Source organism: Lonchura striata, chromosome 4 (assembly GCF_046129695.1).
Source record: "Lonchura striata isolate bLonStr1 chromosome 4, bLonStr1.mat, whole genome shotgun sequence".
NCBI classification, from domain to species: Eukaryota; Metazoa; Chordata; class Aves; order Passeriformes; family Estrildidae; genus Lonchura; species Lonchura striata.
The window spans coordinates 51133539-51157805 of NC_134606.1; the positions used below are offsets into that span (position 1 = coordinate 51133539).

At 42.0% G+C, this 24267-nt stretch overlaps 1 protein-coding gene across 2 annotated transcripts in view; it reads left to right on the plus strand.

Annotated features, from left to right (window-relative positions):
• UNC5C (unc-5 netrin receptor C) overlaps window positions 1-24267 on the plus strand; it is a 249092-nt gene that overhangs the window by 185496 nt on the left and 39329 nt on the right. For both annotated transcript variants that reach the window (XM_021550331.2, XM_021550332.2), the window contains exons 4-7: window positions 2000-2103; window positions 12678-12858; window positions 14905-15072; window positions 16227-16391. In XM_021550331.2, the coding sequence (XP_021406006.1) occupies window positions 2000-2103; window positions 12678-12858; window positions 14905-15072; window positions 16227-16391 (618 nt within the window). The remainder of the gene's footprint in view (window positions 1-1999; window positions 2104-12677; window positions 12859-14904; window positions 15073-16226; window positions 16392-24267) is intronic.

Sequence of the window (24267 nt, forward strand, 5' to 3'; positions counted from 1 at the left end):
TGCTGGTGCTGGCAGTGCATTGGGAACTCTGTAGGGACATCAGAGACTTGCTGTGCTTGCTGTCCCATGAATGAGCCTCACTGGCTTAGAATAACTCCAGTGTGACAGGGATGCTGACAGGCACAGCCTGGCAAAACTTGGCATGTCATTCTAAGAAACGTTCATGTCCAGATATTTCCTCCTCCTCTTTGCCCTAAGTTATGAAGTGTTGTAGGGTAAAACCCCCTTCAGCAACAGCTGGGGTTGGGATGGTGGGGTTTGTAGCAAGGCAGCTGTGACATTGGGGTTTGTAGCGAGGCAGCTGTGACATTGGGGCTTGTAGCGAGGCAGCTGTGACATTGGCATGTGCTTCCTTTTGACAGAAGGTAATCCCAACCAAGCAGAGCTGGAGATAGCAATTTCTTACATTGCTACAGTAGGATGTACCAAAGCTTATCTTTTGGTGCCCTAAACTTTGGCCATAAATCTTGTCCCATCAGAGGGGCTCTCAGGATCCCTGCCCTGTGTGCCAGAGGGAGCAAGAATGCTGCTTGTGGAATAGCAGTGGAGTGTGGGGCTGTTTCTCTCATGCCTGTGGTGCAGAGGACAGACTCAGTTTCACTGGGAAAATGCTTGGATGTCAGAAGTTTGCCACTATATCAAGTTAAAATTAGCATCTCCAGCTATGACAGAGCTTTTTCATGGTACCATTGAACTGATACTGAATTCCAGGTAATTGAACAGTCTTCCCAGTATAGGGTAGCAGATAGAGGTCTCATGCTATTCAAAGTTTCAGGGTATCAGAGGAGCTGATTTTGGTGGCAGCCACCCCATCTCCTTTTCCATCTCCTTTTCCATCTTTGCATTTTCCAGCCCCAGGTTTTGCCTTTTGGTAGCATTGATGCAGTTCCTCATGGGTCGGCTGTTAATCAGGTCTTGGAGGTAATCTAGGAAAAAATATCTCTTTGCATGGTTTATTTGTAAACTGGTTCAATTCAGTGATCTGTTTTCCAGCCCAGTCATAGGTTATGGCTTCAAAATATGAAATATTTGTCTTTTCAATTGTTCCCATATGACTGTGTCTTGTTGCCAGTATGACACAAGTATTTGTGCAACCTCACCCTGAGCTGATGTATGGAAATGGTTTGACTTCAGAACAAGAAGTAAAACAAAAATAACTGAGTTTTAAAGTTTTTGAAGTCAGGCCAGCTCTTTGATGTCACTTTGATTATGGCTTCACATCCATTTGCAGAAGGAACTGGCAGCAGGGAGAAATATCCTCAGTCGCTACTGGGGCTGAATGCTCAGTTCTCCCAAGCCACGTCCTGCCTGGCACAGAGGAGAGGGTTGCAATCCATGGCAGAAACACGGGGATAGTGATAAGGAGGGAACTTCTCAAGTCCATTTTACCATCAGTGCAAAGACATTATGAATGAATACAAAAAAGCCAGACTTTGCAGCTGTCTAGTACAATGAACTGGTCTGATCTTTGGAGGTGCATTTAATGCCCTGTCAGTCTGACACATTTCTGTGGTGCTGTAGAGGGATCCAAACATGGTTCATCTCCTTGAAGTGATTTTTTATTATTATCATTATTATTATTATTACATTATTATTAGAAATAAAAATAACTTAGTGCTATAGGGATAATGATGTAGACAAATTAGCTAAAGCTGTAAAGTTAATGCTTATGAGCTAAAAGTACATTAAATCACAGCATGAGCACTTTCATTTATGAGTTTAAGGCAACTCAGTTTATATGCTGTAGTTTTACAGATTTATTTAGTTTTCCATAACTTTGTTTAGTACTGGTATAGTTTACCAAATGAAAATTATCTGAAGAAGGGACTTCTTTCCCTTTTTGTTCTGTGTCTGGACATGACCTTCCACAGGAAGCCTTGGTTGCAGCAGAATTGCTGTTTTCTTTGTCTCTTGCATTTATCCAGCATGGCAATCAAATATAATACAAATGACTGGCTGATAATAATGTTAATGATTTTATTTTCTTCTCCCTTCTCAGATCTCCGGAAAACTTTCGAGCAGGAACCCTTAGGGAAAGAAGTGTCCCTGGAGCAAGAGGTCCTGCTCCAATGCCGTCCCCCTGAAGGCATCCCAGTAGCTGAGGTGAGCAACAGCAGCAGTGTCTGGCACTGGGACATCCCTAAGTAAGACTTGATGGGTGGCTAATGGTGCAGTGACTTACAGCAGGGCGTGATGAATGGGTGCTAATGGAAAGCTGACTGACTGCTGCTCATAGGCAAGATTGATTGGGACCTGATTAACGGCTTTGGGTTGTGGTGCCTTGCTGGGCAGAGCTGCAAGTGGTTTGGTTTCAGTATTTTCTTCCCTTTGAAAAATCACAACTATAGCTGGCATCCAGAGGACACATAGCTGGGGGAACATATTCATACCAGCCTGTTAGCTTTCATTTTGCTTTTAAAGAAAAAAAAAATTGCTTATTCTGAGGAGCACCTTTCAAACATGTTTTAATTTTTAGTTTGCCATTCCACTCACATATGTATGCACACCCTGCCAACTTGGCATGAGAGGATGTGGTACAATACAGGATCCCAGGTAAAGCAGCACAAGGTTTGGGAAAGTAGAGGATGTATTTCCCTAATAAGCCATCTTCAGGGTGTTAGCTGTTTTTCCTACTGGCTTTTAAGCAAACCCAGAATGGGCAGCCTGTTCTCCCCCTGCAGGAGCCAGAATCTGTGCCTGACAGCAGCAGTGAGCAGCAGCTTCCCTAAGTGCAGCAGTGCCTCCAGCTGCAGACTCACAGCTCATGGAAGGGGGGTCCCTGAGTCACAGGGAGGCCTCTGAGATCCTAAATCCACTGTGGCTGTTATGAGAAAAATTGATTGCTAATGACGGTAATTCCCCTATCTGAATTCTCTCCGGTTTTCCTCTACCACGCACAGAAGAAACTGTTGCCAATTTGCATTAGGATAAGTCAGACTGTCATGGCTAGGTAGCAAAGTGGTTGTCACTCAGCACTGATGGCTGATTTCTCAGGAGATGAAGCTTAAACTGTTATCTCCCCATCTAACCCAAGTTTAGATTTAATCAGAATTGCAGAAATGTGTCCACAAACATCAGAAAGAAAAATTAGCACAGAAGATTTTTCTCACTTTCTTGATCTGTAGGCTGTTTTCTCTCCCCATTAAGATGTCTCAAACTGTAAAAAGTGTTTAGGTCTGCCGAGTCAACTTGCTGACAACGGTAATATTAATTAGTTGGATTTCGTCAGGAAATTAGCAGCAGGTTTTTATTTTCCTTTTTGATGTTTCTTTGCATCAAATCAACTTCTTGTTGTACCATGACAGGAGTTTTTGCACTGGGATGTGTCGTTCAGGCAGTGCAGGGTAGTACTGAGGAACTTCATTACCTTTGCTAGAAACAGAGATTAATGCTGGCGGGTTGGTTTGTTTTTATGCGGTGTTACAAGCAGCTCTGGAATTTCAGCAGCTGGGCCAATTGTTCCCTCAGAAAGGTCTGTTATACCCAGTCGTGTGGCTGAGACCCAAACTGCATAATTTAACATGATTTGTGGAAAGTGATCTCTGAAAAAATCCTCTGTGAGCTGCTGCCATAACAGTTGTGCTTTTTCCTGCCTTCCAGTATCCTGCTCACTATGTCAATTGCTCTTCATGATGGTGCATTGAGTGACTCTGAATCTGATTTGTACCATGGTCAGGGCAGACACCAATTAACACTTGACAGGCTCAGAAATCTTATACTCCCTATCTGACATTCAAAAGAACCATTCTCAATGTGGGTTTTTTTCCTCTTCTGACTTTTGAAGTCAGAAAGAGATCAAACACCCAGATTGGACAGCCGCCTAATACAGCCTCTTTGTAGATTCTTTCCAACACTATTAAAAGAACAAAGACCTGCACACTAATGAATATGAATACCTTAATGTGACATTTTATTACAGCCACTTGCTGAAGCTAGTATGATAAATTTAAGAAAAAGAAAAAAAAAGAAGAGATGAAAGATAACTTGGTGGGTTGAAGGATTACATGATTATTTTAATTTAAAGATGAATGAGTTCTTTGTTTAAGACTTCATTTATTTGTTTGGAGAAGTTTCTGATACGACGGTACTATAAGAAGGTAACTATAAGAAGTGCTTGGGAGAAGGCAGGCAGCAGTATGAGGCTGTTTTCCATCTTGTTGAAACACTACTTTGATTCCAAGTAGAGTAGGGTAATGCATATGCTGCAGCTGTGAGCAGCATTTCCAAATGCTTTGGTGAGCATGTGCTTCTTCACACTCTGGAAATTGTGTTTTTTGTAGGATATTTTTCTTACTTACTGGTTTCCGTAGGATCCACTGTATTTAACACCAAAACAGATGAAGAGAAGCTAACACTGTGAGACTGTACAAAATGCACCTTCAGTGTAATGTGGCACAGTGCTGGAGTGCAGAGTCCCAATGTCTTTCACTTGCTTTTTCTCTTTGATTCCATTCTCCCCCTTCATTCTCTGTTGGGTGTTTAGTTTGTTTTTCTTTTTTTCCTGGTATTTAAAAGTGGTGAGAACAAGCGTGCTCAGGGATAAATTCTGTCCTCTTTTCAGTATCTGGGGAATTCAGGCTTATCATTCCCAGCATATTTAATTGCAATTAACTGTGTCAAGCTCTTATGGATCAATGCTAGAGCAGATCTTAGGAGTACTGAAAAGCTGAACCACACAGCAACATACAGCTTCTCCAGAGGGCAAGAAGGACAAAGACAGAGATGGGCAGACAAAGCTTTGAAAGCAACACTTACCAGTCCCTCAGATCCACTAGTATATGACAAGCATTAAAGCAGGCTCAGGTCATGGGCACTATGAAAAAAAGTCAAAATCCAAACACAAACAGTTGTATAAATATACACCAGCCTCAGGGCCTGAGGTCAAATCAAAGTACATCTCCTTGTTCCCTTGGGACAATGTAAGGAACCAAGGGTTTCCATGGTCTCTGGAAAAACCGTATCAGCTTCTCTGCCATCATACACCCCTGCCCACCAGCCCCGACCAGTGTGGGTGTCAGCTGCACCATGGCATCCCTCCCCATTCCCAGGTTTATAGCCAATATCAAGCTGGACAAGCCAACAGGTCCTGAACCACCCAGTAAATATTTGGGCTACTCCAATGCATGGCCTAGGCAAGCAGCAGAAGGACCAGCACAGGCGCTGTTACACTGAGATGTTTGCATGTAGCTGAGGGGGGAAGGGGCAAGCTCACGTGTTCCTGCTGTGACAAAAAGATAAAAAAATGAGTGGACATAAAAACAAACAGCACTCTGCCCTAGCTGTATGCTTCTTTGCCTTCTGCTTTCCCCCAGTGGGGAGAAATAGGGTGAGGTGGTGAGATCAGCAGTCTGACCCGCCAGCCTCAGGCTCAGTGGAAATCAGAGAGTTGCAGCTCCCCAGCATGAAGATAAACATCCATTTCAGTCCCACTCTGCAATTTTCTAAAGCTAACCTGAGAAGGCAGGAAGAATTCCATTCTGTGACGCTCCAACAGTAATGGCTGAGTTGTTAGCAATTAACCCCTTAGCTCATTTAACTTGTTCTTTGAAAGACACCAGCATCATATTGCACATGATAAAATATATTTGGAGACACTGAGTCACATCAAATTAGCTCATTTGTGTAGGTTATAGATCAAAACACAAATGAGATGTAAGATTGGTTAATATGCCATAAGCTGCCAGATGAACTTTTGCATTGAAATGTGTGATATGTAGTGCCTTTAACGGGGGTAATTGCTTCTTTAATTTTAATTGAGGAGTTTCACACAGTAATTTAATTGCAGAACAGGGCGTAGTGTACCGTTTCGTGACCCAGTTGGGTTTAAAACTGTACGTCATATTTATCCACATTCATGGCTTTAATTAGGAACTAGAGCAAGGGGGAAAGGATGACTTAGTCAAGAGGCAGAAGAGGGTGTTTTGCAGAATCAAGATGACTGTGACACAAACTTTATTCAGTTAGTCTTGCCCAGGCATAGGCTGGTGGAAGCTAAGGCAAATTATTGCTACAAATTGGCAGTTCCATCTAATTGATTATTAATATGACTGCTGTTTTTTATTCTTTCCTGAGAGTCTCTTGCAGCAGCAATCCCTTAATTGGGACTTCATGTGTGTGCATTTCCATGCAGGTGTGTGTCACTGAGACAGTGTTTTACATTCACAGCAGGAAAGTGAGCACCAGGAGAGACAAGTAGTAGAGTTTTTGACCACAAATGCTAATTGCTGAAAAGTGGCACTGTCCTTTGCAGTGCCTTGTGACATACAGCAGAACTGACTTTGGCTGTCAGTGGGGAGAGGGAGGCAGGTTTGTGTAAAGGAGCACAGCCCAAAATGAATGAGGGCTGCTCATACTTCGCATTGGAGAGCCATTGGATAAGGTCTGGCCATGCAGGCCTGTCCTCCAAAAGTACAGGATGAAGCACCCTGCAATTGTCAGCACCTGGTCCCCTGCATTTCTGTCTCTCTTAACATACATTTTACCCCCCAGTCTACTGGTGGGTGGTCGAGTCACTCTTGCAAAGTGTGAGACATAGGTTACAACCTCCTGCTTGAAGGGCTGGTTTGTATTTGGATTTTTTGCTTTCCTGGGAAGTACACTGACTACAAGACTATTCAATTATTAGCCTTGTTTTCACATTTCCTACCAGTTTATTTCCACAGTGCAAAAAACCTATGCCATGGAGCACAGGTCTTCTTGCAGAACTGCTCTTTTGGAGACCTGACTTTTCTATGGGACCTACCCCTGTACTTTTCCTTTCTAGTCCAGTTCCTCTGATGCCAATGTAAGTGAGGGCAGGGCATGCTCCAAAGTGAATCCAGTTGCTGTATGATTCAGGTCAGGCCAGGAAGATCGGTGGGATTGGAGAACAGTCAGACTTCTAGCTCCTCCATGAAATATTACAATGGGAGATTTTCTACATCCTTTTCTCTACAGCTGGCTTTCTGTGGTAAAGACAGCTCTGGGATTCCGGTTTTGCTAACACAACCTATCTGTCCACATGCCCACATGGTGCTAAAAGTGTCAGTCAACATGTGAGCTATGGGCCTCCACTTCAAGCTGCTCTTTTAGGTGGGAAAAGAAGCCCAGCAGGTAGTTTTCATTTATAATCCCATCATCTGTATTTGAATTTGAGACTCTATGGAATAAATTCTACATCTGCTGCTACCAGTCCACTGGTAAGTTTATTCTGAGGCTTAACTTCCCAGTTGTACATAAAGTAAAGCCGTAATGGGGCTGGAGACATCCAGCATCTGTACATACACCCTGCAAGCAGAGAGCTGGATATATGTGTAATTAAGGAAGTGTTTCCACAGCAGGAACAACATTTCTCCTTATTGGCAGCAGAAGCACAATAAGAACGACTGAACAAAACACCACAGTGGTTTGCTTTTGCTGTCTCATTCTCAGTATGTTTTGCAGTATCTCTTAGCTGTAATTTCAGTTGCTTTGGAGATCAGTTATTTTTCCTTTTATTTTAAATCTTAAATGTGTATGAAATATCTTTCCAGTAAATAGTACATAGAGGACAACATCCTCTTCAGCAGACAGTTGCTGGGATGAAACCATATCCAAAATCAAATAACATTCTTCAAAGAGGCACTCACGTCTCATGGTACCTAAAATTGTTGCTAGCCTATATGAAAACTGATAGAGTTTTCTCAGTCTCACTTAGACATCTTGTACTGTGTCCAAATTGGTAGTTAGTTAGTTTCACAAATGCTTTATTACTGGAATGTGTGTGTGTTACAATCCAGGTGAAGTCAGGGAGCTGAGATTTCCCTGTGGCTGTTGGAGGTGATGCCAGCTCAGCAGGGACTGCTGCAAGGTGAGCTGTGCCACTGGGACCAGTTGGCACAGCTGCAAAGAATACCAGCCACAATCCAGTGTGGATGGGGAGCCAGATGGAAAGCGATCCTGCTGTGTCAACCAGGCATGGGGAAGGCACGGGAGCAATGTTCTTGCCTTCTAAAATTACATATTGCCTTTCATCAAGGCAAGTCTCTTGTTGCTCCAGGATGTTTTCATCTTGTTTCTTGTGGAAAATGGCACTGGTGGGCTTTGCCTGTGTCTGGAGGGTAGAAGACTTGCTGTTTTCAGCAGGTGCTTCTCGCTCTGAAGATGACTCTAGGGCAGGCTGGTGCAAAGAAGGCAATGAGCAACTGGGATCCAGAACTCAGACCCTGCCGACTTGGCTCTTGAGATTGCCAGATGTGTAGGGAACAACTCTTATGATTGAATGGGCAAGATCTAGATGAGATCATATTCCTTTTCCATCCTTGAGTTTGTTTCGGAGCAGATGTGTTTCTGCTCAACCAGTTTCTAAAACAGTCACGCATATGCAAGTGTGCCAAGAGATTTAAGTGCCTAGGAATGCTGGTAACTTGGTATGGCTAAATTTGTATCAGCAATTAGCTTTGTAATAGGTTTTCCTGCGTGTGTAATCGCTTGTGTTATTTATGTTCCCTGCGTTCATTTAGTCTGCACAGAAGCCTGGCCTGGCTTAGTCTCTGTGTGCTGCTGCTGTAAACACCCTGTGGCAGCACAGGTCTGACCACAGCTCCAGAGCTAAGGTGTTATTGCAGTTTTCTGCTCTTGCTGATGGTCTTGCTTTTCATGTTGGGTGGCATGTGGCAAGTTCCTTCTGTTAATTAGAACAAATGTGCCAATTATGTTAATGTATCTCCCAATACCAATCAGTGAATGATTAGAGACAACACATCTGTCTCTCACCAGGGAGCAGGATGACAGAGAAGACACTACAAGGTATGTTGTTCTAAATTACAGACACCTTGGATCGTCCCTGGCCACAGGGACAACTCAGTCTCCTGCAGGCTCTCTTGCCAGCCCTGGATGTGCAGCTCCAGTGCAGCTGGCAAAATCTGTGTGTCTCAGGGAACTGCAAGTTGCATCCAGAGTCCTAAGGAGATCTGACCAAAACGTAGCTGCCTCCAGGAATGCTCCAGCTTCTCAGCATCTGCAGATTCTGTTGGCCAGGTTTCCATTCACCGCACTCTACACTTCAACTGAGTAGCTTTATCTTGCTAGTCAGTTTGCAAGCATATAACAAAAATACCTTCTTGTGTAGAAAACTAATGAGAAAAGGGATTTTTTTTGTCTTCTTTGTTCCAGGGATTTGGTATATGAAAAAAACCACATGTATGTTGTTGTAATTGGAATTTTCCATAGCTGTCATCCCCCAGAGGGTACACTTATCCCATCCTTTATGGCATAATTTCTGCCAATTAAATGATTGCTGTTATGATAAGGAAAAAACTGAGTCCATGCTTTTTCTACATATATGCATGACCATCGGTACATTTATCAATAACAGCCGGAAGGATGTGCCTGATTTAACTGAATACATAGAGCTAGGTGCATGTTCAAGAATTGTTCTGATTTTAGGCAGTAAACCTCCTTAATATTTAGGCAAAAGCAAACATCTACTTTAGAACATCTCAAGAGAGATGAAAAATGGAGGCATGAGGGTGTGATTTGGTATAACCTTGAAGTCAGGCTTTTGTGTACTTTGAAGTGTCATTTATATCCTACTACTCCTCTGTCCACTTGCCTGCAGGTGTACAGGTCTCTGGCACACAAGTGTCCAGTGCCTTAGCTTCCAGTAGCTATTATTCAGGCTGCAGAATTAAATTCAGAATAAGTTTCTGCACTGACTGGATTAACAGCCTATTTCAGTAAGGGTGCTGCACCTTGGGGAATGACATGGCATCAAAAGAGATCATTGCTTTTAACTTCTGTGATAACAGTTTGCATACTTGTCACTCATAAATCAAACTGTCTCATTCTGCTTGCTTCTCTTCTGTATTTGACACCTGATCTCTTCCTACTTATATGACAGAACAACCCTACTCCCTACTTTGGTTACATCAAAAAAAAAAAAAAAAAAAGAAATCTGAGGTTTGGAGGTGCTGAGCACTGCAGTCACCTGCACCATAAAAAATGGGTCCAACAGTAATTGAAAATAAGTACCAAGAACAGTCTTAGTCCACATTTCTACAAGGACTGAGGGAGAAAATACAACCACTAGAGGGGTGTTCTCTTTTTTGTGTTGCTCTACTGATGGCTAAAATATGTGAGAAAGGAGACTCCCACTGCTTGTCAAATCATCCATCAGTTCTTTCCTTCAGATTTGACATAGAGTTTGCAACATTAACAGACACCATAAAACCCGGGATGTCAGAAGACTGAATTAGATATATTTAAGAGATACTTTGTAAAAGAGATGGCATTTAGACATGCACACACCGTATTGATGTACTAGCAGGAAAAAAAAAAAAGATATCCTGTTGTTCTTCAAACTTTTAGTGTTACCAAATTCTGTGACATTAGGTAGAAAAGGATCTTTTTCCTAAGAGGTTTGGTGTAGAGCCAGAGGCAATATACTGAATTATACAGAGCTGCTTTGTTTTGGGATTTTTTTTTATTTTTTTTTTATTGGCAACTCCTCTTTTCATATTATCTTTGGTGGTTTTGCAGGGATGATAGGGAATTCAATGCTTACAGCTTTAATTTTGTCTACTCATTTGAGACCCAGATTGAATATGTATGTGTGTTTTTGTAGAGAGAGAAAATGTTGCAGAATAGTGTAAAAAAGAACCATGTGCTTGGGCATGGAGCCTTGAGGGTGCCAAAGGCTGCTAGAGTATATTCTTGGATGGGCATACCAGAAATATTTTAAACTGAGCCCTAGACCATGTAGACTGTAGTCTTGTTCTTACTGGTGTCCTGGTGTCCTCAGTGTGCAAAGCAGAGGAAGAGCAGATTTGAGAGTGGGATGTACACAGCTAGGTCAGTGTCTGTAGCATCTTTTACAGCCCTGGCATAACCATCCCAGAAATAAATAGTGACATTAAAACCAAAGAAAATACATGGGTTTTGTGTGAGAGACAGGAGTTAAATGGCAGCATCCTACTGATGGAGATAAGCTCCTGGATTGTTTTTCAGCCTAGAATTCATGCAGACTCAGCCTGCAGGTGAGGAAGGAGTCAAATATTGCCATTGACTGAAAAGGAATGTGTCTGTCTTGATTACACCTGAAACCTATTAGGATTCAAGAAAGGCGGAAAAAACAAGTTTAGTCATTCTGTCAAGGAGAAACAGATTATTGACTAAGAGCTTGTATCTTCCGTGGTGACAGAAATACAACCTCCAAAGTTTTATGTCTTTTTCTTCCTCCCCTGTTCCTTGCAGACACATGCATCCATTCCCAGAGCCCTTGTTGCACCACTGTCTTAAAGCTCCGCAGTATCGACAGCTGTGAGGCTGCCACATCCCACGGTGATGTGCTGTGAAAGAGAGAGGTTTAAATCAAGCCTTCCTTGGAGCAGTGGCTCCACATTCACTAAAGGTGTAAATCTTTGGAAGCAGCTTATACCTGAAGTGCATCCACCCAAACTGGAGTAGGGGAGCTGGAGCTGCTTAAGGCAGGGCTAAAGGTGGTTTTGTCTAGGGGTGAATTGAGCCCTCTGTGTTGAACACCAGGAGAAATTATTGTTTTTTTCTCACCATGGTTTGGAGCAGTCTGTACAGCTGTCTCAGGTGACTTTGGGGTATGTCAATGCTTGGGTAGTTCCTCAAATGTCTTTAGAAAAGTGGAGTTTGTGAGAGAAGGACTTGGCAGCTAGCACCTCACAAGTGCAGTGGGTTGATTGTGGTTATGTTTTTTCTTCCTTTAATTAAATCCTGGGCACAGACTGAAGTGATCCAGTGATGTGAAAGCCCAGCTTTGATCCATCCAGGGCCCCAGTCCTGTCCTTCAGAGCACTCAGTTCAAATGAAAACAAGCTACTAAATTTGCAGCCAAATTATATTAGAGTGGCTCACAGCAGTCAGCTGGGATATAACAGGGTGTTTGCTAAGGAAGGCAATAAAGAGAATATTGTCTAGATTAAAAACACCATATTAAAAAATATTTTTTCTGTGCAACCAAGGAAATCATGCTTTATTAAAGTAAAATATAGCTTACACGAATAAAGAGGAAAAATAAGCACTGATGTCCTCGTGAATTCCTATTTCCTTGGTAACTGACTCTATTTTATTTCATTCCCATTGAAGCCAGACAGTGTATATGTGAGTGCAAGTGTACTTAAAAATATTGGGGTTTGTGATTTGTTAGTGCTACCCACTCTGGTATAGAGTCTCACGGTTTTAGACTCAGGTCAGATACCTATAAGGTTACTGCATTACTATCTGCCTGATTGGGCAAGATATGGAAAACAATTGGTGAGATCTGTGCTGATTTAGGGTTTCTGATGTTGTAGGAGAATTTTCTATTTGCAGATATGCTCCTAAGATATCACCCTTTCTTTTTGTCTTACTTCCAACTCTGAAAGCACAGATTAGCTTTTCCCTGTACTGTACCTGGCAGCCTTTGAAAATGCATTGATGTTTTCAAGGCAAGGCAAGACAGCTGTTGTGTGGGTGGGTAGAATGAAAGGGGGCTTGAAGGAAAGGGTAGGCATGAAGAGCGTTCTCCTGTTTTTCTGCTCTGGTGTTTTGTTTCAGTTCTTGACATTCATCAGATGAGTCCTTTGTCATGTGCCTTGGCTTGTAGTGTTTTCTGGGATGAGCAACGCAATCACAGAACTGTGTCTGTCCATATTGGTGTGACTTGTTGCTGACTCACTGCCTCCCCTCTGGCCCTTTGAAACCCCAAGGTGGAGTGGCTGAAGAATGAAGAGGTGATTGACCCCGTGGAAGACCGAAACTTTTACATCACCATTGATCACAACCTGATCATCAAGCAAGCCCGGCTTTCTGACACCGCCAATTACACCTGTGTTGCAAAAAACATTGTGGCCAAAAGGAAAAGCACCACAGCGACTGTCATAGTCTATGGTAGGTGATGCCTTGTACTGCTGCAGGAGGATGGACACACACTCGGAGCAGGAGGTGGGGCAGGAGGGGGATGCACAATGCCCTTGTGCAGCTCTGGCTGCAGTCAGTACCCAGGCTGGGCTGCCTGTGCTGCCTGGTGACTTGCAGCCACACACGGGGGCTGCAGTCAGGGGCACTGCTGAAATCCCTCAGGAGTGTGATGACTTGTCTTACTGGTGACAGGCAATGGTGTTAAAGGAGGAAGAGCCCCCTGCACAAACAGCCTCATTGGAGAGAAGGAAACTGTAACACACACTGGCTGCAAACAGCAAGGAGACACCAGGGCACATCCTCCAGCAGGAGTGTCCAAGGCATGGCTTATTACCAATATAGTTCATGTTCTTAGTGACCCTTTTCTGAAATAAGAGTGAAACTGATAGAGTTTGTGCTTCCAGTGACTGGTAAGAGTGTCAGAGCTCATCAGAATCCACCATCTTTTTATAGCTCTTTAAATATGCTTATTTTTGGTGCCTACTTCCAAAGTATACCTGGACACCAAGAGCAAAGAAGCAAGGCATTCTGGAGCTGCAGTTTGTAGGCACACAGCTTAGCTTAACACTAAACATCAGGGGAATATAAAGCATTGGATAGCATTATTCTGTGTCAGCATCCACAGTTCTGATATGACTGAGACTGGCTGTGTTTGGCTGGGAAAGGATGGGACTCCCTCCTAGGGTCTCTTCAGCCTGTGTTGCACTGCAGCTCTGCCTCACCAGTCCAAGCCTTTGCCTCTGCAGAATTACTTCCCCGAATGCATTCCAGGTGGGGGTATCCACCAGAACAAAACCTGCTCTGATTATGTGCCAGCTGACTGAACTGGTGTTTCTTACAATCAGCTTAATTATAGGATAGACAAGTAGGAAAAAATCCCTATGATTATCCCTAATATTCAGCTCATATTCAGGGTAGCAGTTAGATTTAATTGTAAGCAGTTGCTTCTGCGAAGTTACAATGAGGGCTTTTTACTTCAGTTTTTATAGAAAACTGACTGAATTGAGTTGATTAGCATGCTTTTGGTATTGAGGGATGGACCATGCAAGAGCACCATGTTTTGTAACTGAGATGAATGCAGAAACATAAAGATGTAGGCGTACTACAACCCTTCCTCATACATATAAAGAATTTGTTTTCAAAAGTGTATTGAAGAGACATGTGTCGGGGGCAGGCGATTTTATGGGTTTTGTTGCTAGAGCTGCTTCAGGGTTGTGTCATATCACAAACATTTGGGTTTAGGGAATCCAAGCAGTTAATATGTTATTACCCATATCTTACAATGACATTATTATCTAGAGCAGCACAACTCCTTCTTCATTCCTACATCTATCCCAGAAACTGTGATGGATGAAAAGGAGAGTAAGCATAAATATCTTCCCAGAGATAAATATCTTCCCAAAGTCCAACCGAAAGAAATGCATTTAGTGTTAGCTCATTATGAACACCTTAGGGAAGTGCTAGGACATTCATATATTCACCAGCTATGTCCACAGAGGGGTGAGTGAAGTTGTCCTGACATCTGAAGTCACCTTCTTGAAAGAAAGAAAAGAAAATTCTCGATATCTAATCAAAGCATGGGGGTCTCTGAGCATGCATAGGTGATGGGTGCATCTGAGCATGAGTGGTAGCGCAGGTTATCTCCCTCTGGAAAACAGTGCCCTTTTCAGAGCATGAGCTTCTGGCTGCCAGAGGTCTCTGAACCTGCAGGGATTTTGGTCATACACACTCCACCAGGCACTTAAGGCTGGGTCAGGTTGGTTTTCAGGATAAGGCAGGTCACCTGCCAACCCTAATAGTCATCAAGTGATGTTTTTCATTCAGCATCGGCATTTCTTTAGCTTGTACAATGACTTCTGCTGTACACTTGGTGTGTTGGAGACGCGGGTTTGTGCCTGGTCAGTGTTGTTTCTTGTGCCATGTCCTGTGAAGCTGCACGACACAGAGCCAGAAGCACCCTGGGGCTGCCCAGGCTGGGCTGTGTGTGTGACCATGCTTTTTTCTCCTGCTTTGCAGTGAACGGAGGCTGGTCCACCTGGACAGAGTGGTCCGTGTGTAACAGCCGCTGTGGGAGAGGCTTCCAGAAGCGCACCAGGACCTGCACCAACCCTGCCCCACTCAACGGCGGCGCCTTCTGCGAGGGCCAGAGCGTCCAGAAAATAGCTTGCACCACTCTGTGTCCAGGTTCAGTATGAACAGCACGCAGAAATACTTTGTCTGTCATCAGTCATTTCGGGAGAACACTATTAGTTGCAAAAGCTTCTTTTTCATTATTAATAAATTCAGCATCTCAGGGAATTCATATTCAGTTCTGGTGCATAAGTAGATAAAATAGTGAGCACATCATATCAAGCAGCATTGGTCCCAAGCCCTTCTTTTGTAAACTGCTTGCACTGTGGTCTCAGCTCTTATAATTCAGGAGATTTGGGGAGCGTTCAGAGCTTCAAAAAGTAGGAGATAAAGGTTGAAAGCTCTGGAAAAGAATTAGGGCTTGAATATAGAAAGCAACTGTGATGTAAATATATTTGCAATGTCTGTTCAGTCCAGCTGTCTCAGCAAGTAAAGCATCTGGGATGTGGATATTAAGTTTGAGGCAGATGTTTACCTGACATACACAATCGTCAAATACAAAGGCATTTTTATTGGAAAGAGATGTGTATCCATACTTTTGGAAGTTATTTAAATATAAACTTCTGAAAAATACAAGATTGTTTGAGGACATGTAGTTGGTGACTTGATAAAATTCTGACATCTGTCCTATTGTCCAGTGCTCTCCTACTACTGACCTGCTCAAACTGATGGCAATAAGGCCATCTTCAACCTGTGAAGTTTGATAATCCAGCTTTCTCACTGGAACAATTTTATATATTATTCTCCAGCTGTTAATTTTAGTGCTTTTGAAAATAATTTGCAGGATTTTGAAAGGTGCTAAACACATTCCTGATTCTGCTCATGTGGAATAAATTGGTGTCTCTAGAGATTTCTTTTAATAGAGACTACTTAACATTAAATATCTTCCTAATGAAGAAGAATTTCTGGAAAAATCTAGCCTCTGTGTTAAAAATGACATACCCCCCACCACAAAATTAATCATGATTCCTGGCTTGTTGCTTGTACATTTTGAGCACAGATAAATTGGTTAGGAGTTTATATAAAGGGGAGAAAAGATCAGAAATGCAGCCAGGGCAGGGAGAAAGGAGATGTGGGGTGAATGTGCTCCTTCTGCCTTGCCAGGAGGGGCTGGGAGCTGCAGACTGGCTTGTGCTGACATGTGCATTGCTCTGTCTTGATCTCACTTTTGTTTATCCCTAACAAGTTGTGTCCTCTCCTTGTCTCAGTGGATGGCAAGTGGACACCCTGGAGCAAGTGGTCCACCTGTGGCACGGAGTGCACCCACTGGCGCCGCAGAGAGTGCACGGCCCCAGCTCCCAAGAACGGGGGGAAGGACTGTGAGGGGCTGGTGCTGCAGTCCAAGAACTGCACGGATGGGCTCTGCATGCAGGGTGAGTGCTCTCTCCCGGATCTGGGATGTATGTGGCAAGCCCCGAAATAACTGCAGATCAGCATCAATGACCTAAACTCACAGAACCATTTGTAGGAGAAATGAGTTAGGGACCAGTTTTCAACTGGCCTGGACACCCCACTCCTCTTGCCTGGACTATGAAACAGTGAAGAATTAGAAAGAGTCATAACAGAGTCTTCTACTGCCTGCCCTCCCCACAAACAGCCCTCCTCACTATATTGCCTCAGCATCTGTCTAGAGAAGCTTGGCAGTGGCTCTTACAGCATGGCAAATGGAAAAATAGAGCATTTAGAGCAAAGCCAGCATTTCCAAAAGAATAAATTTGGCCAAGCAGATTGGTTTCTGGCTTCTTATTGTCAGGAATGATGAGTGCATACATTTCTATTTATAATAGTTATGCTCCTTTTTCAATTTTGGGTGACCAGTGGTAGAAAGAGGTACACTACATCAATGCAGTGCTGATGCAAACTTCACATCTGATTGCCAGCATGCTGCAGCCTCAGGAAGATCAGCTTTAGCATTGAAGTCTATTCCACCTGTGCCTATTCACACAGTGGTCTTGCCTTTCTGACTAATAGAGAAGCAAAGAAAAGCAGGTTTTAAGTGTAATTCTGATATACACTGATGAACAATTATTCAGCTCTACATTTCATCCCTTCTCAAAAATTAGGTCTTCTCTGCTCTGCTGGTGCATCAAAACTCCCTTTCATGTTTCATTAGTACAATAATCTGAGCCAGAATCCTCACATACAGCTCTTTCCTATTCCTTCATCCCATCTCTCTGCAGTACTTCTCTGTCAAACTTCAGCTCTCTGTTGTCCAAAGAGTTGAGGCTGTACTCATCCAATACGTCTGTGTCCAGATCATAAAATGCTTTGAGTTCTATCATAAAAAAAAAGATAGGAAAAAAACGGGTAAAGAATTCTTATTCTCTGAGGCTGGTTACTTTTGACTGAAATACTCATGATGACAGAAAATGACACTACCAGCTAATAAATTGGTCTGCTCCTTGAGTAAGTGCTATATAGGATAGCTACTATGTTGATAGTGGTCTCTGAGCTACCCTATGGCACAGCATGACCATTTACTTTGCAGTTTCACAGATTTACAAACATCTCCCTCGATGTGGCTCACACAAGCATTTCCATCATGTTAAAAGCTATTAGTCAGTGTCAGTGGTCTATAAAGCTACAATCCCTCAAAACACTTGTTTTTATGGTGAAATTGGAAAGATAACATTCAGAACTCCTTTTTGTTTCTAAGTATAGGGGAAAAAATCCAGCTATGCCTTACTATACAACACTTTGGTGTCTTTTATTGTAGGGAAGCTAATGCACCCCTAGTTCCAGTAGAGTTAATAAGTCATTATGGCAAATTAGGAGGAAAAGATGCATTTCCCCACACAGAAGAGCTCTTCACTATCAGATTATATTTAGCAGGTGTATGTCATCTTTGTGTGTGCACATAAAGAGAGACATTTAAGCAGAAATCTTGTGGAAAAGTAGATATAATAGTACAGCAGAATAAAAGCCCTGTAGGGATCTCATTTATCTGTTGATGGTATATTGCATTTTATTTGTGAAAGTGGATGCTGAGTATAAAGCAGAGGTCTTCAGTAAGAGAGAGGGTGAAACTGTTGTGAATCCTATTCTGCTTCATATATATGTATATAAAAAATGGTAATGAAAAATACGCAGTCACATAATGACCTGCTTAGCTCCAGGGGCCGTGATAATCCTTCAGTGCTGGAATTTAATGGCAGTGTTTTAATGGTGTCTTTATACTCACAGGGTTTCATATACCTGTAAAACTTCCAGTCCTGCTCCCTGATCCATCACTGCTGAGAAGATTGATTTGCTGTACTTTGTGGCAGTGTGCCTGCTGCTCTCTCTCTCTCTCTCGCCTTCCCTCTCTTTATTTATTTATCTTTCTCAGTTTATGCAAAATCAATCTGAACACTTACATTTTTGCCTGTGTGGATTTAGATTCTTAGAAAATCTGCCTGCTGAGCCAGGAAGACACACAGCATTTCTTTCATTCCTAAAACAACATGCCTCTTTCCACATTATTTCAGGCTTTGGGGGTCTGGCCTGGAACTCACAATTCTCTTAGCCTGGGCACCTGTAGATTCACAACAGTCTTTTCCAGTGGCACATGTGGCATGGAGGAAGCTTCACCTTTTCTCTGTGGCCACAGCCAGCTGGGAGGTCTGATGGCCAGCTGCTTACCTGCACCATAGTCAAATCCTGTTCCTAGGTGCCCTGGTGCTGCCTCCTTACTGCCAGTTTTTAGTGAGAGCTTGAAGCTTGACACCATGGGTGTGGTTGAGGTCAAAGAATTAGTAGGCAGACACTCTGCCAGGAGTCACTAGCCTGTTGCTCTGACAAAAACTCACTTGTAAATATATATCTCTACATAGCTGTGTATAAGAGATATCCTCGAAAATGCTGGATTGAATGAGTCTCATTTACAAGCCCTTTCTCTTCCAGTCTATTATTCACTTCAGTAGCATCAGCTGGATAAATCAATAAGCTCTTTCATCAGACTGCCCCTGCTCCAGCAAAGAGCACAAGTCTGCACCACTATCGATTTCTGTGGGGATAAAAACAGTGGAGCTTTCTCATCCCTTGTAATTACAGTATTTTACACCCAAAGCTGTAGTTTGTGCTTACCACTAGCTGTGGCATTTCTCATGCAACTCTGCTGTTGCATTTATTCAGACTAATGATCTTGCTGGTACACACATACTCTCCCATATCCAGTATTTTGTGTTTTTCTGTTAACACGAAGGGATGAACAGTCATTAAACTAGAGAGTCCACAGAGAGCCAGCAGGCTGAATTGAAGAGGAAGAGCAGATGTAGTGAAAATTTAGGGCAGTCATTGCTATTTTAAGTGTTCAAGTACACAATATTGTCTAGCAGTTCCCATTATAACAATTTCATAATTCCCATAATAGCATCAATAAGATCTTCTGGAACAAAATATGCTGTAGGTGTAAGTAAAATTGGCTGGTTACCACCCACGCTAGTTGCATTATTGCCTCCATAGTTGCATTATTTCCCACTTGATGTATGAGTGCTGTGGTAAATACTTCAGTGCAAGGAACAACACTTTTAAAGGCACACACAGCATCTCACAGGGGATTGCTGTAAACTGAAGCACTGCAATTAGCCCTTCACTTGAATCACCTAATGACTTTGGTGGGTGTTCTGTGTGAGGAATGAGAAAGCAAAGCACTCTCCTGCTGCCTCAAACTTCAGTACAAGAAGTTCCCTTCACTAGGACACAGACATTTTTAAAGCAATATACCAGGGAAGTGTTTTGCTGGACTCAGTCTGGAACAAGTGCAAGATCACTTGTGTGGTACAAAACTGCTGCTTTTGCTTTGCATTATGTGTAAAATTCTGCTGATAGTCAAGAAGAGGGGCACAAACTATGAGGAGAGTTAGCTGTGCTTCATGGTTATGTTGAAGACTTATTACCTGAGTTGTGACATGCAGGTGTCATGCTCACAGCATGTCACATATATCTTTTCTGTTCAGGATCTGAAGTGACAGTATTCAGATCTGTATTGTCCCTGTCCTGAATGAATAAATACAGCAGGTCCATAGGCATGAGGTTGGTGCCTGTTGGTCTTTTAGACTTTTCTGAAATCATGCCAGGGATGTGCAGGGTTGGCACTAGCTCAGTCAGAGGGAGACAACCAGTTCCTCTTTTTCTGCTCACTTTTGGCTTTAGTTCACCACTGTGGCTTTTCATAAAAGGCTGGCTAAGTTGTGCTTTAATTTTTTTTTTTTCAAAACACAAAGCTAACTCTCTTACAGCAACAAGCAAGGTAATACAGAAGCACATGTTGCTACTTGAGGACTATGGGTTATATAGTTACACAAATAGTACTGTTGTTCTGTGAAGTAAAATTGCCTACTTTATACAGTCTCACAATATGAAAAAAAATCTATAATTGAATAGGAACAAAGGGAAATTTCCACCTGTGAATCATTGCCAAGGATCATCAAATCCACTATGGACTTTCCCTCTGTTTCTTGAGCATGAAAAGACTGAGATTTTTTTTTTTTTTTTTTTTTAATTACTGTAGCAAAAAAAAATATTTTCTGGAAAAAAGATTCAAAATATATTCACCTGTTGCTACAATACTCTGGACTCCCTCTCAGGTCACTCTGGTCTTCTCTCTGCATGCAGCATAACTACTTGGAAATGCAAATAGCAGATGCACCACTGGAGGAAAAGACACCATACCATGGTGAAGATGTTATTAGCAGACTAGTAATGCCATTCCTTCTTAGAAAAGGCTGCCTTCCAGTTCAGAGTGAATTTATGTGACGTGATGACAGCAAATCTGTATTTGCTGAGTGCTCTGAAGTCCTTTTCTGAAAAGCAGTATGAAAGTTCCCTCTTGCAATGATAGTGCCTAAGCAAGTGAAAAAGTGCAGTTTATCCTGCTTGGGCATTAAACGGCAAAATGCTTCCCTTTTCAGTCTTGTCTCTGTTTATACAGGTCCTGAGCAGAAAGCAAGGTTGCCCTGATACTTTCTTTCCAAAACATACGTATTCTGCACGTGTCCTGCTTGGTTAATGTAACATGTCAGAAACTCTGATGGAATCAGAATTAGTTTCCCTTTTTGGCTTGATTTGAAAGCAGGCATTCAGGGAAGAATTACAGGACAGAGCATCTTAATGAGGGCCACAGGTCCACCAGAGCAGACCAGTGTGCAAAGAGCAGGGGAATGTTTTCCAAGCTCCAGAAGGTAAGCAGACGTCTCTCAAGGGAGACTGCAACAGAAGCCTGTGTGTGCAGAGGAATGGAATAAAACCTTTTATTAAGAGCATGTGGGTCAAGAGAGAACATCTAATACACTCAGTCTGTCAGCATAATGATACAGCCACCTGGCCTGTTCTGGCCTAGCAGGGGGAGTTCATTCATTTGAAGCAGGCATTTCATCTGGTCCTAGAGGAAGTTTTCCATAATATTGTTTTTTGATAAGAGTAAAGAGATGTGTTATTCCGTTTTCTACCCAGCTACTATGTAATGGTATGGCAGCCAAGGGAGTTTATGCACACATCTCAGAGTTATGACTCATCTCTAGTTTATTGTAGTGACATGAAAAATCCCCAGCTGAGAAGCATCCGTACTCTGATGGGCCCTGTGCAACTGAGAGCTCTTGCCCAGAAAACCAACTGCTTGAAGCAGATAAAAGTGTTGGGAGAAAGTAGAAGTGCAGAGCCTTTGGCAAAACCCAGGGCACTGAAATCCCTGTGTCTTTACCCCAGTCAGTTCAGAAAGATCCACCTCCACATTATTTTTAAAGAAAGCAAGTGCTGTAAAATCTCTAGGCTGTTTTCAAAAATCTGCACTAATTAAAAAAATATTATAGCTCTGCAGAGAGGAGAAAAAAGACAACCTTATCCATCTATACTTTTCATTCTTCCTTATCCTTGTAGGTTTTCTTTTATTCTTCCCTATTCCTCTACACATTAAAAGCTCAAAAAGTTACTCAGATAGATGAAAGAAGAATTCAACTCTTATGATGTCTAACTGATATATCAATTTAATTGCAGTAGAAAACCACCCCATACAGAGACAATAATGTACATTTATATTATCCTTGTCATATACAAAGGTGCAAATTTTTGCTTTCATGTCAGAGTGTTAGGCAGGGTAAAGTTACATAAGCACCTCAAGGAACTCATCAAGGAGTAAGTGAAACAATCAAAAGTAAAACTCAGTGCTCTCTATTTCTAAATCTGGACTAATGAAAGTATTGGCAGCATGCTTAGATGAAAACTCATGTAGGGGAGGGAATTTTCTAGAATTTGTAAGCAAACATTGAGCTGATCAGCTGATTCTGGAGTTTCTGGACTTTTTGAGATTATAAAATGGGCAGTAAAAGTTACCTTATGTGTGAGCATACAAACCTGCCAAAAATTTTTATAACTGTTCCATGGGGAAAATATATGCTGTCTATGACCCTTTTTGTCCAACATTCTTAACAGTTTTGGTCCCCTCTCCTAGATCCTCTTCCAATTTTCCCTTCCTTCATCTAGCTGTGTGCCATGTATCCTCTCTCTAGTGGTGTCCCTTGTCCTCATTGTCCTACTACAGCAGAGTGAACCCTGGCAAGTCTGTCTAGCATTCAGTCATTGCAAGAATGGAATTTAAAAATGTACACCAAGTGAATTGCAGTGCTAGGCATGTGTTTACTTTTGCTGTCTAGCATGCATAACAAATACAATGCTTTAGTCCTACTAAAGACTGACATAAGATTTAACTAAAAGGTCAGAGTCCTTAACTACAGAAAACTGCATAATGTCAAACTTGGATATTCTAATCCACATCAAATTTTAGGAACAAGTTGTCCTTCTCTTCCATCTTCCCTTATTCACATGTAGATGTCATGCATGTTTAAATTCAGTCAAGACCTCTCTATCAATGTTAAAAAAATGTCAGGATCTAATTTAAAATGAAAACATAATTGCAGACTTATTTATAGAATATAATGAACTCCTGTTCAAGGAGAAAACAAGAGAGTGATCCCATTTAACTCACCCACTCAGAAAAGATCTGAGATAATACCCAAGTAAATAATCAGTCACAAAACCTCAAGCTCCCTGTTTACTAGCCCACCCTGAATATGCCAATAATTAGTCCTTCAGAAGGAAAATAAATTGGTGTATATTATCTCTGGGATGCCTGATACCATATCTGACCTTCAGCATCATTACTACAGACATGAAGGTCTTTCCTTAGAATAGAAAATGTAGGCAGGGAAAATCTTTCTGTCTGAGGGAAATCTTTCTGTCTAAATGATTTTTGGTGTTCCAGGGACTCTGTTGTTTGTTTGTTTTTTTGGTTTTCTTCTAATTTTCCTCATCAAGCTGCTCTGCCCTGTAATTCTTCCCTTAATGTCTGCTTTCAAATCAATTGGAAAAAAAAAATTCTAGTTTTTTTCTATTTTTTTCTAATTTTTAACCACCACAAGTAAGGTATAACATATCACATCTTGGTTTTGTGATACATTTCCTGGGAAATAGCAAGGGAGGGAAATAATTAACAAGAAGTTCAAATTTTATTGTTAATACTTTTCTAATCTCATTAGCAACATGTTAAGTGAACATGAAGCCTTGACACTAAGCAGTCAGAATATGGGGTTAACTTTAAGATTACTCTTGTACCATTAACTCTGCCCCTTATCGAAAAGAAAATACTGGAAACGTGTGGCCTCTGGACAGTGGAACTTGCACAAAGCAATTTAAAAGTCCTGAATGTCAAATTAAATCTCCAAAATTCTTTCTTGTAAGCTGGGAATATGTGACTTTGGCCATCACAGATGGAAACCTAGATGGACTTAGATGGAAGCCAAAAGCATTGCAATGTATTGGAATTAATATTTTGAAAGCCCTTGAAAGTCTTTTCTGAAAGCTTTAAGCCTTTGCGCCCTGTACTGATCATCTAGAATTCCCTTTAAAAGTACTGAAGAAACTCAAGCAAGCTGGTGATTGCTGTAGGAATGATGGTGAGTGAGGTAAGGCAGAAGGAAACAGGACTGCTAATGCAAGGTCACAGGCACTGCAAACACTGCAGAGACGTATCACTTTTTTTTCTTCTTTGTCTCAAAACCCTCTCTGTATAATGGATTCAGAATACAGAATTGATGAGTGTCTCTTCCCATGAGTGCAAAAAACACCTGAAATTGGGCTGACATAGAATTGAAAATGGCATTTTACAGGGAAAGGGAGACAGGCTGAATTTCTAGAACTTGGAATTTGGAAACAGCTATATATACTTGGGGGGAGTTGAGTACTTTTTTACTCATTGAGATCCATTGAATGAGAAAT